Source organism: Bombyx mori, chromosome 2, assembly GCF_030269925.1.
Source record: "Bombyx mori chromosome 2, ASM3026992v2".
NCBI lineage: Eukaryota > Metazoa > Arthropoda > Insecta > Lepidoptera > Bombycidae > Bombyx > Bombyx mori.
Window position 1 is genome coordinate 7,028,130 of NC_085108.1, and position 11,407 is coordinate 7,039,536.

Below are 11,407 nucleotides of genomic sequence, written 5' to 3' on the forward strand. Positions count from 1 at the left end.
TTGTCCATATCAATAATTTCGAATATAATTGTAAATCGTTGGTCTCTATAATTTTATCAAATGAAATAATTATATCCTACGTAAAATGTAGAAATAAAAAAAATATTTCTGTTAATATTCGTGATTTTCATGCTCTTTCAAAATCGTCTATGACTTTTAAAAAAAGAGGGGAAGTAATCGCGTGTAACAAATTGGAATCTCTTGTACCTACTTATGTACTCGTTGTGATAAAAACAACATAATTATTAATAACATTTTGTGAATCTTTTTTTTTAATATGTACGTTTTATTATTGATCTAATTGTCGTGTATTATGTGTGTAGTGATCGCAGTAATAATTGATAATTTTATATTCTAATACTACTACATGTTCGATGTAAAATGAATGTTTAGCCAAAATAATATTACTTCGCATAAAACATAATTAATAAACTGTGGTGTCAAATTATATGTGATGTCTTTTATTAGCATGCTTTGATTGGACCTCGTAGGAGGCCTTCTCTGGGAGCGCTCCAGTAGCTGGTAGCGAATCTTCCCTTCGTCATATAATCCTTGCGTCGCCCATATGTCCTGTCTATGTTTTTGTACTATCTGTAATATTACCATTCCAAAAAAATACTTAGCTACGTGACTAAAGACCATCTTCGCATGTGTCTTGATGGGGCTAATGCTTGTTCCATAAAGTGTCACTTTACTGCGAATGAATGCCCACTGAGTCTCTCTCCGGACCTTCGCAGTGGGTCGCGATTGCGATCTGCTCGTAGATTCTGCGAAGCACCGCTTTTGCTAGCCCGTGAGCTCACCTACCCGTCTGCGAGTAGCTGGACGTCTTACGCTATCCGCGAATAAGTAGGGCAAAACTAATGGAGCTAATTCTGCTTGACGTTCTATAGTCTATGGACAAATAGCCTGTACTTAACGCAGTACGATCGTAGACTCTTCTTCATCACAGAATCTTAATGTGAGGATGGAAGGTCAAAGTTCTAATCTCCCGAAGTTGCTAGTGATTATGAAATTATATTTAACAATTTTTTTTTAAGTGTGGGCTCACAAGATGCTCTACCTCCGGTGATTAGGCAAATTATAATACTTTCGGGTTTCATTTTTATTTCACAATCATTCTTCACTGTGGAAGCCATTGAAGTCATGAGATGTTGATCTACTTGTTCTTTAATTTTTGTGAGTTGATTTAACATACAATGATTCTAATACATATTTCTTTTATACTTACCTATTTAAAAAAAAATTAAAAATTCCTATTTGGGAAGAGTTGCGATTCTTAAAAACCCATTAACAACAACAATTTATTGTTTCATATTAGTTATTATATGTGGCTGTTGCTTATTAACTGTTTTTCATCGTTCAGCCGTACTTATTCTTGAATTTTTACCTTAATGGAAGATTTATTATAAAAACATATCCCACTACTACTACATTTGTTACGTCCTAAATTGAACAGGAACTCAAATATTAGTCCCCTACATATCCGCTTTACTACATAATTAAAATTAAGGTGACTCATACATTTATTCTATTTTTGGTCTGCCTGAAAACTAAACTCAACTGCCAAAGGACTTTTTGAAAATATTTAGAAAATATTGAAAAGTTTCAATAAAAAACCACCAAATTACTGAGACTTTATTTCATCCCACATCATCTCGTTTCATTTAATTTCATCTCAATCGATTAAATGCTCAAAATAATCAACTTCATCTCATTCGCTTAATTTCATGTTTCATACAACAAATTAAAAAAAAATAAGGCTCCCTTAAAGGTCTCGTTACCAGGCGACAAAATATATAAAAAAAACAACTGTCAAAAGAAACAACAAACGCGCTGGGCATTGTCGTTTATTTCATAGATAATAATACATAGTATGTTTATTATTTTTAATTAAATGAAAATAAAATTTTTACAATAGCATTATAAAAGAATATATTATGAGTGGCCCGAACGGCATGCTGTACGGGGGAGACGAGATAGGTGCACTAGTCTTTGATCCTGGTCATCATTCGTTGCGAGTTGGTTATGCACAAGAGGATACCCCAAAAGCTGATATACCAGCAGTTGTGGGCGTCGGACCAGCTACACACATCCCAAATTCCGAAGAAAAGGTTCCTGATGGCAACATCACGCAAACCGGTGAGTATTGAAATTAAGTTCATCACCGAAGTGTAGTTGTTTATAGCTTGTTTTTGAGGTTGCAAACAGAATACATTTCACAAAACTCATTGTTTTTGACAAATTGAAAAAAAAACTTTTCAATTGTTAAGATATTATATAAAATATCCAACTAACATTCATTTATTGGTGTTTAAAATTTACAAAATTCATCAATTGTATAATTAATAATAAAAGATCATGATTTGTGTGATATTCCCGCGTTTCAAACATGCGTTTTATTAGAATTGGTAACTTAATTGTGCCAAAGAAACTGAATCCAATTTTATACATGTATGATATGTAGAAAAAAGCATATAAGCTAGTTATCCACCTTAGAGCTCCATCTGTAAAAATGTATCCAAAATTCAATACAAAAGCATGACACTATTGGCTATGATTGATATTAAATATTATTAATTCAAAATGAAATAATTAAACTTAAAAAAATATATAAGAATGGATTGCCTATTTTTGAGATTTTTAGTACTATTATTATTTACAAAATGTATCAGCAACTTTTACTGATGTACGTTTCAAGGCTGGTACAGTCCTTGGTTAGTGACGATCTCTACATTCTGTGAGACTTCCACAAAAAAGTATTTTCTTCAATAATCAATAGCAGGCCTTTTGAATATTTCTGCTGTGAAGCAGTAATGCGTTTTGGTTTGAAGGGTGGGGTAGCCGTTGTAACTATACTTGAGACTGTAGAACTAATATCTCAAGGTGGGTGGTGCATTTACGTTATAGATGTCTAAGGGCTCCAGTAAAAATTTAACACCAGGTGGGCTGTGAGCTCGTCCACCCATCTAAGCAATAAAAAAAAACTCATACTAATATTTCTATGCAACAAACATTAAATTACTGTTACAGTTGGGACTGAAATCTTTTTTAATCAGTGATCATATTCTTTGAACATAGTTGACCAAATTGATAAATGTTTGCTGTATTTATTTTGACAATTTTCAGAACTGGAGGTCTAGTTTATTTTTAAATTCAATAAGTGTTTAACATTAAGACTATAAATCTGTTTACAAATTACAATTGGAATTGAGCAATATCAACAGTTGTCAAAATTATTCCCTTTTTTTCTTTATCATCGTTGTTCCCTCATTACTGGGGAATGCAACCACCGATATGGAAGTCTTTCGATGAAGATCAGTTTGCTGTGAGGTGGACCTTCTGTATACTGCCATGATTTATCCTCTTTATACTGTCTAAGACGAGGCTTTCTGCCGTCTGCCTACGTAGACTTCTGGAATACTTTGGCAACATTGCAATAAAGAATCACGGCAGCTTGGAGAAGCTAATGGTGACAAGACCACGAGGTAGAGGCCCGACACATGGGACTGACCAGATCCGCACTACCCTCAACACCACAGCTCATGATGCTCTACACTCAGCGGCAGATAGAGGTAAATGGTGTGGAATGGTCCATAATAAATTCTTTTTGCAAGGAGGTGATCTTCAGTATTGAGGAAACCGAAGAATAAGGATACTGTCTAATGTCTGATGCAGAAGGCAAGGGGAAATCACTGCTCTATATTCCCAAGATAACATGTTATTATTTCCTTAACAGGCAGTAAAACGGGCAGTGAGCTGCGACACTACATAGACGTCACAGAGCTCCACGTTCCGCGTCCGGGAATGGAAGTGCAGACGTACATGAAAGACGGACAAGTCGACAACTGGGATCTGTTTGAGAAGATGCTTGATTATTGTTATTCTAAGGTAATTTTTTGTTTCACTGAACACTAACTAATCATTAATAACAAACTGATGGTAGGACCTCTTGTGAGTCCGCGCGGGTAGATACCACCGCCCTGCCTATTTCTCCAGTAACGACTTAACACCAGGTGGGCTGTGAGCTTGTCCACCCATCTAAGCAATACTGGAGCCCATAGACACCTACGTTGTTAATGCCATCACTCACCTCGAGACACAAGTCTTCTTTGGATATGGTGCTTCAATTAAGTTCTAGGTTTTTCTTTTGTTGCAACGTTTTAGTAGGGCAATGCCATGCTCTGACAAGGTATATTCAGTAAATCCTAATGTCTTTCAGATTCATATTTGTCTAATTAAATATATAGTAATAAAATTAATACTAGGTCACCGGTCCTTAATGCATCCACTAATTTTTAAATTAATCAGATATTTTGAAGTTGGTCGAAACAACATTCAAAGTTTTTTTTTACATACAACAGGACATACATCCCAAGCGAATAAAAGCATGTGTAAAAAATTACTTAAGACCTAAGTTCATTAGCCCATGACCGGTGCCAAACATACATAAAATTTCGTTTTGTTATGAGGGTTTTTGATTGTGCAGGTAATCCGCTCCCCATCAGAGCACCATCCAGTACTCTTCACTGAGGCAGTCTGGGCCACCCGGCCAGTGAGGGAGAAGCTAGCCGAACTCATATTCGAGAAGTATCAAGCACCAGCTTTCTTCCTGGTCAAGAATGCTGTCCTAGTGGCCTTTGCAAATGGAAAATCTACAGCTCTGGTCATAGACGCTGGAGCCACACAGACATCAGCCGTGCCTGTTATCGATGGGTGAATTTTTTCGCTTATTTGTTGTCTTGAAAGGAAAACGAAACTAGGATCATCCTGTTGGTATGTGGTCACTGTCACTCATGGACAACAGCCAGGGATAAAGACATTTAAAAATACGAAACAGAAAATTGTCTCGCACTCCACAAGACTTGACCCCAAGCAACTTTTCTCTGTGTGATGTCATCCAGGGTCAAACAATTTATAGGTTGATCATGGATGCATTCTATTGGGTGTTTTGATTAATTTGAAAAAAAATCAATTAATTAAAACTATTTAACAATGGCTAGTTATCAATATATTGATTGTGTTGGTTTGGTATTGTTGTCTACTTTTAAGGATACCATATCTTTTTTTTTTGTTTTTCTGGTACTCCTAATTTTATTTTTATTTGTAATTATTAATTTTTATTTGTAATTTTGTTTTCAATAGCCAAAGCTATGTACATTAATACGGGTTTGCTGAGTGCACATACCATTTAGATTGCAATCCAATAATATATTTTCAAGTTGTGATTCCAAATATCCATCTAATAGAGTAATTAAACATAATTTTATGTCACGCTATGCATGTATATTGTTCCGTGTCTTGCTGGCTATTTCCACGGTAGAATTGAAAAGAAATTATCGTGAAAAGAAAATTAGAATCCGAGAATTTTTTGTGTATCAATTAATTGGTGTTAGGCATTGTGAGCTCGCACGCTTGTCCGTCGTATTTCTGCCGCGGATCATACATCACTCGGACCGCGCGTCCGGGTGTTGCGTGAGCGTGACTCGGACCGTGCGTCCGATTGTTGCGCGAGTCGGACTGCGAGTCTGGTTGTTGCGTGAGCGTAACTTGGACCGCGCGCCCGCAGGTACGCGCTGGTGAGTGCGGCGGCGCGCTCTGCGCTGGGCGGGGACCACCTGGTGGCGCAGGCCAAGCTGATGCTGAACGCGGCGCACATACAGATGCTGCCCATCTACAGCATACAGGTAGGTACTGCTTCACTGAAATCCGTACTGTAGTTTTGTTGCTAACCCTTTTAGTGCTGGACTTATTTTCACATATTTTGTAGAAATTGCTAAAGGAGTTTTGAAAAAGAAAAAAACAGGACCTTATAAAATACAACTCGAAGATCAGCGGTGAACTAATTATATTAACGCTTTTCTTTGTGACTTGCTTGCCAAATTAGTTTGGATTACTACCGGTGCTTGAGGTACCTGAAAGCACCGTTAATGGATCGGCAGGATCCACAATGACGTGTTTAGGGCGACTGCGTTTACCATTCGGTCCGCAGGATCGGGTATGTACAGTATGCGCGCGAGTTCATGTCCATCGGGGCCAGAGGCGACGCGCGGGGGGCAGCTCGCCCCGCCTTCACCCTCCTCCCCGCATTTGTCTGACGTCTAGTGTTGTCTTTGACAGTTGTGACGCGTGCTTATCGATACCGAAAATTTACGCTAACGCTATTGTGTTATTTCATGGTGAATAAACCATGACTACTCCGCTTCCAACAAGTTCAGGTAGAAAAAAACCTACACCGATTCGGACTGATCTGTCGGTTGTTTTTTCTGATTGTAATTGAATTGGATTATTTTTTTTTTAGATATTTTTTTCTTTATTAGAAATAAATAAGTAATTACTTATGATATTTATTTTATAATTTGCAAAATGACCTAGTTACATTAAACCAAACTGACAGCTGTAGACTAAATCGGTAGTTGTTATCGACATTACAATTTTTTTTTTTTATATCAGACAACAATGAGTCCATATGTGCACATAGTATCATTGAAACATACTTAAAATTCACAAAACCAATCAAATAAAAAAGATACATTTATTAAAAGTAATTATCAATTGAATACATTTCAAATATTCCATTCAACTTTTAGTTACTTCGAACCAACCATTATTATTATTCTTATTATTTAGTCCGCAAGTGAACCATGGTACAATGGTTCAAGTCCGACCGACAGTCATAACGGTCTGTTAATGCCTTCAGGATGCTGTTAGGGCTGACCCGGACCCGGCGAATCAGGGATTTATTATAATTAACTAGGTCACAGAACTACCGCATTCCTCAGGATGGACATGAACTCGCGCGCCTACTGTAGGTAACGTCAGTGTGCTTAGTGCGATTTTTATAACGTTATCGATAACCTAAAAGCTAGCTCATATGTGTATGGAGTGGGAACGTTTGCCTACGTTTGCCGCCAGGGCCGCTGTTCCAACTGCATACAAAATTGGCCTAACTTCTACGCTATCGAGGACGTTAAAAAACTCGCACTAAGCCCACAGATGAATTTCAGAGCAAGGAAGTGATAAGAGAGCGCGAGCGAGCCCGGTACACGCTGAAGTCTCTCCCGGCCGGCCTCACGCAGTCCTGGCAGCAGTACATGCTGAAGCGCCAGTACGAAGACTTCTGTCACTGCATAGCCCAGGTGAGGATCGAAACGGTGTGCTCACTGCGAGTTCTTTAACGTTCTCGATAGCGTAAAAGTTAACTTAAATTTGTATGGAGTCGTAACAGCGCCCCTAGCGGCAAACGTTCCGACTAACTCTCCGACACTATTTCAAGTATCAAAGAATATGTTAGAATTTGTACTTTACTGCAACTATCACTTCAGATCCTATCAGATTAAGATAACATTGATAGATTCGTCGAAGGATCTTATTCTTGTCCCCGATCGTCGGGGGTCGGGGGTGGGGATTCATTGTGTGGGATGTCTTATCCGTTCAAGGTTTTGGGCTCCAAGCCCTTGGCCCTTCTCTGTGACCATCAGCCCTTCTAAGTTGTCAGGAATTCTTAGCGCCATACGCTACGCTGTTGACGGGTGTTGAGCGATCCGGTCACTGTCCTCGTCGAACCCGTCGATTGCGCTGAAGAGCTCAACGAGCGAATTAACCCAGACACAACCCACTGAGTTTCTCGCCGGATCTTCTCAGTGGGTCGCGTTTCTGATCCGGTGGTAGATTCTGCGAAGCACTGCTCTTGCTAGGGCTAGTGTTAGCAACACTCCGGTTTGAGCCCCGCGAGCTCACCTACACGTTAGCGCGAAGCTGATGTAGCCTCTCAAGGCTATCAGCATAACAAAAAGGCGTTGAGCGTTTAGTACTTACTGGTGGTAGGACTTGTTGTGAGTCCGCACGGGTAGGTACCACCGCCCCGCCTATTTCTGCCGTGAAGCAGTAATGCGTTTCGGTTTAAAGGGTGGAGCAGCCGTTGTAACTATACTTGGGACCTTAGAACTTATTCTCAAGGTGGGTGGCGCGTTTACGTTGTGGATGTCATCGATTAGAAGGTATTTTCGCGAAGTTTCCATCCGAAGATTAGGGATCGAACGTTGTCCGTCAGGTGTCCGAGTCCGCGTACGACGAGCGCACGGCCGCGTCGGTCCCCGGGGTGCACTACGAGTTCCCGGGCGGCTACCACCAGGACTTCGGCCCGGAGCGGTTCAAACTAACCGAGACGCTGTTCGAGAGCTCCCTGGCCGCCCCCCACCTGGGTAACGTATACACCGGGCGTCCCATACCCTAATTGTAAACTGCTACTGGACGAGAGCCATGGATTACATGGATTTTGTTTTTGAAATATAAAATATCTACTGGTGGTAGGACTTCTTGTGAGTCCGCACGGTTAGGTACCGTCACCCTGCCTATTTCTGCCGTAAAGCAGTAATGCCCTTCGGTTTGAAGGGCGGGGCAGCCGTTGTAACTATACTTGAGATTTTAGAACTCATATCTCAAGGTGGTTGGCGTATTGACGTTGTAGATGTCTATGGGCTCCAGTAACCACTTAACACCATGTGGGCTGTGAAATCATCCACTCATCTAAGCAACAAAAAAAAAAAACATTTATAAATGTAACGACAAATGACAACATTTGTACAGTGACGTCATAGTCTTCTTTTTTAAATATCTATACTAATACTAATACTAATAATATTATAAAGAGGAAAGATTTGTTTGTTTGTTTGTTTCGAATAGGCTCCGAAACTACTGGACCGATTTGAAAAATTCTTTTTCCATTAGAAGCCGACATTGTCCTTGATGAACATAGGCTACTTTTTTTTCTTATTTTTTTTATTTTTTTATGTGTTTTTTAATGTTTCCGAAGCGAAGCGAGGGCGGGTCGCTAGTCCTATATATGAGAAATGAGAACGCAGTATTTTTGTACAGTGACGCGTCATAAAGTCGAGATCGTCATAGTCGATACGAGATAACTGACGTTTCGCTAATCACAACTAATAACTAATTTCCGAACAGAATCTGTTGATTGTACTGTGATAATTGCCCCGCCCTTTTAAGTCGCAGTTCGTTAATACTAATGCGCTGATGCTGTGATGTAGAAGTGGACCTTGACCTTGGTTAGTTAATGGCCCGCTAGTCCTGACGCAATAGCTTGCCAGTCCGGCATTTAAAGCTCCCGTAGATTCCTTCCACAGCGTCAGACCAGCGACACTTGGGCCCCTCCTCCAGTATACCCGCGTCACAGTCCGATCCTGCTCCATCCGCGCAACCCTCCCCAGAACATTTAGCTCACCAAAAAGTTCCCATACATTTTGTTTAGCCGGCCGCGCTAACGTGCGTCAGATCAGTGGTGCTCGGCATCATTCCCGTACAACCCCTCCCCAACATGTCCAAGCTATGTCTCCGCGCCTTCTTACACCCCCCTCCCCAAACATTTGGCTCACCAAAAAGCTCCCACGTACGTTTGTCTTCCTGGGGGAGTTAACGTTGGATATGCGTGCGTGTAGCGTGCGCGGCGGCGGCGGCGTGCGACGCAGACGCGCGGCCGGCGCTGTGGGCGGGGGTGGTGTGCGGGGGCGGGGGCGCGTGCGTGACGGGCTGGGCGGAGCGCGTGGCCCGCGACCTCGCCGCGCGCGCGCCCTCCTCGCACCGCCTCAAGAGCCACGCGGCCGCCTCGCTCGCCGAGCGACGGTTCGCCGCCTGGATAGGTACGTCGCACTTAGGGCCTTATCATACTAGCGAAGCACGCCGCGTATTTGTAGCGTGTTGACGACTTACAATACACTGAGTAACAAAATTGTTTTCGACGAGGAAACACTGCTATTGGCTTTGTTACTTCGAAGACGCCGGAGACGAGAACATTTTTTTTTTTCTAAAGGCATTTTATGACCTGGTAACTGAGACCTTTAGGTCAAGTCTTCCCGCCAAAAATTCCACGGAAACAAAAGCATCGACGAATTTGGAAGGATCTATTATCAATTGAATCGAATGGAAGAGAGCGATTATTTGGTGTAATTTTTTTTTGCGCACGAGTAAAAAATAATCCAAAACAATTTCGCTCCTACCTGCGAATATCAAGATCTACATTTGATGAGTTGTTGCATCTGATAAAAACTGACTTATGACATGAAGACACACGGACTGAAGTGAGGCGGTGCGGACGGGCTGGCGTTTATACGAGACAATACAAAATGGCGTCTACGAGACAATACAAAATGGCGTCTACGAGACGTTACAAAATGTCGTCTGCGAGACAATACAAAATGGCGTCTACGCTGTTACTCGTGACGATCTCCTTCGCGAATTCGTTGCGCATGCGCGGCGTGTTCATTGCGCGCCCGCTCCGCTTTGAGAATGCTCGCAATCCGCTAGTATGATAAGGCCCTTATACTTCACTAATAACATAGTGTCATTAATATGTATAGAGCCCGCACGGGTAAGATCCACCATCCTGCCTATTTCTGTCGCAAAGCAGGAATGCGTTTCAGATCAGCCCAGCCAAGGTCAGTCGTTGTACTGTAAAACTAAGGCTTTAACTCATGTTTCAAGGTGGTTAGCGGTATTTACGTTGCAAGTGTCTATGGGCTTGAGACACTTGCCTCTAGTCTCGAGTTTTTTTTATTTATTGCTTAGATGGGTGGACGAGCTCACAGCCCACCTGGTGTTAAGTGGTTACTGGAGGCCATAGACATCTACAACGTAAATGCGCCACCCACCTTGAGATGTAAGTTCTAAGGTCTCAAGTATAGTTACAACGGCTGCCCCACCCTTCAAACCGAAACGCATTACTGCTTCACGCCAAAAAAAGGCGCGGTGATGGGACCTACCCGCGCGGACTCACAAGAGGTCCTACCACCAGTAGGGAGAAGACATTCACATGTTGATGCCTACAGACAACAATAAAAATATTTGATGACTCGGAAGTTGTAGTAAGCGTCAGATGCAGGCGAGTGAGAATCTGACGTTGTGTTGCAGGCGGGTCCATACTGGCGTCCATAGGCTCGTTCCAGCAGATGTGGATCTCATCGCAGGAGTACGACGAGGGCGGAAAGGGGCACCTCGAAAGGAAATGCCCTTAATCTAGACTAAGTTAAACGTATAAGCCCTTCTAGTGAGAACAGTGCATGAATTTTGTATCCGGTAAATTGGTCAATGCCGATTTTGAGTCGCCCCTGGTTGGCGCGGTCCGTGGACAACACAGCAGGTCGCCGCTCAGTTGGAGAGGCGAGGCCGAAGTCTCGGGTGCAAGGGGGCGGTTCCCACAAGTCAAACCGGACAACGTGTAGATATAGTGTGTCTTTAAGGGGGATTATAAAAAAAAATGTTAATCAACGAACTATATGTGAATCGAACTGACTTATAATGTCCTCGTCATTATTAAAATAAAATGCAAAATTAATTTTATGAATAGTAGTTTTATTTTTTAACGGCGCGGACGATGGTCCTTTAAGCCGACGAG

General features: G+C 41.6%; 1 protein-coding gene across 1 annotated transcript; it reads left to right on the forward strand.

The window, feature by feature from the left end:
• The first annotated feature begins 1,801 nt into the window (after nt 1–1,801).
• LOC101741323 (actin-like protein 6A) lies at nt 1,802–11,352 on the forward strand. The gene is made up of 8 exons (XM_004933272.4): nt 1,802–2,142; nt 3,740–3,891; nt 4,490–4,716; nt 5,570–5,687; nt 7,008–7,139; nt 8,054–8,204; nt 9,456–9,656; nt 10,924–11,352. Exons 1-8 carry the CDS (start codon nt 1,941–1,943, stop codon nt 11,025–11,027), a joined length of 1,287 nt encoding a protein of 428 aa, XP_004933329.1. The 5' UTR covers nt 1,802–1,940; the 3' UTR covers nt 11,028–11,352.
• The last annotated feature ends 55 nt before the right edge of the window (nt 11,353–11,407 follow it).

Excerpts from the sequence above, each read along its gene's own strand:
- LOC101741323 (XM_004933272.4), top strand. The coding sequence starts at position 1,941 with ATGAGTGGCCCGAACGGCATGCTGTACGGGGGAGACGAGATAGGTGCA. Across the intron at positions 5,688-7,007 it reads TGCCCATCTACAGCATACAG|AGCAAGGAAGTGATAAGAGA; the intron begins GTAGGTACTGCT and ends GATGAATTTCAG. Across the intron at positions 8,205-9,455 it reads CCTGGCCGCCCCCCACCTGG|CGTGCGCGGCGGCGGCGGCG; the intron begins GTAACGTATACA and ends GCGTGCGTGTAG.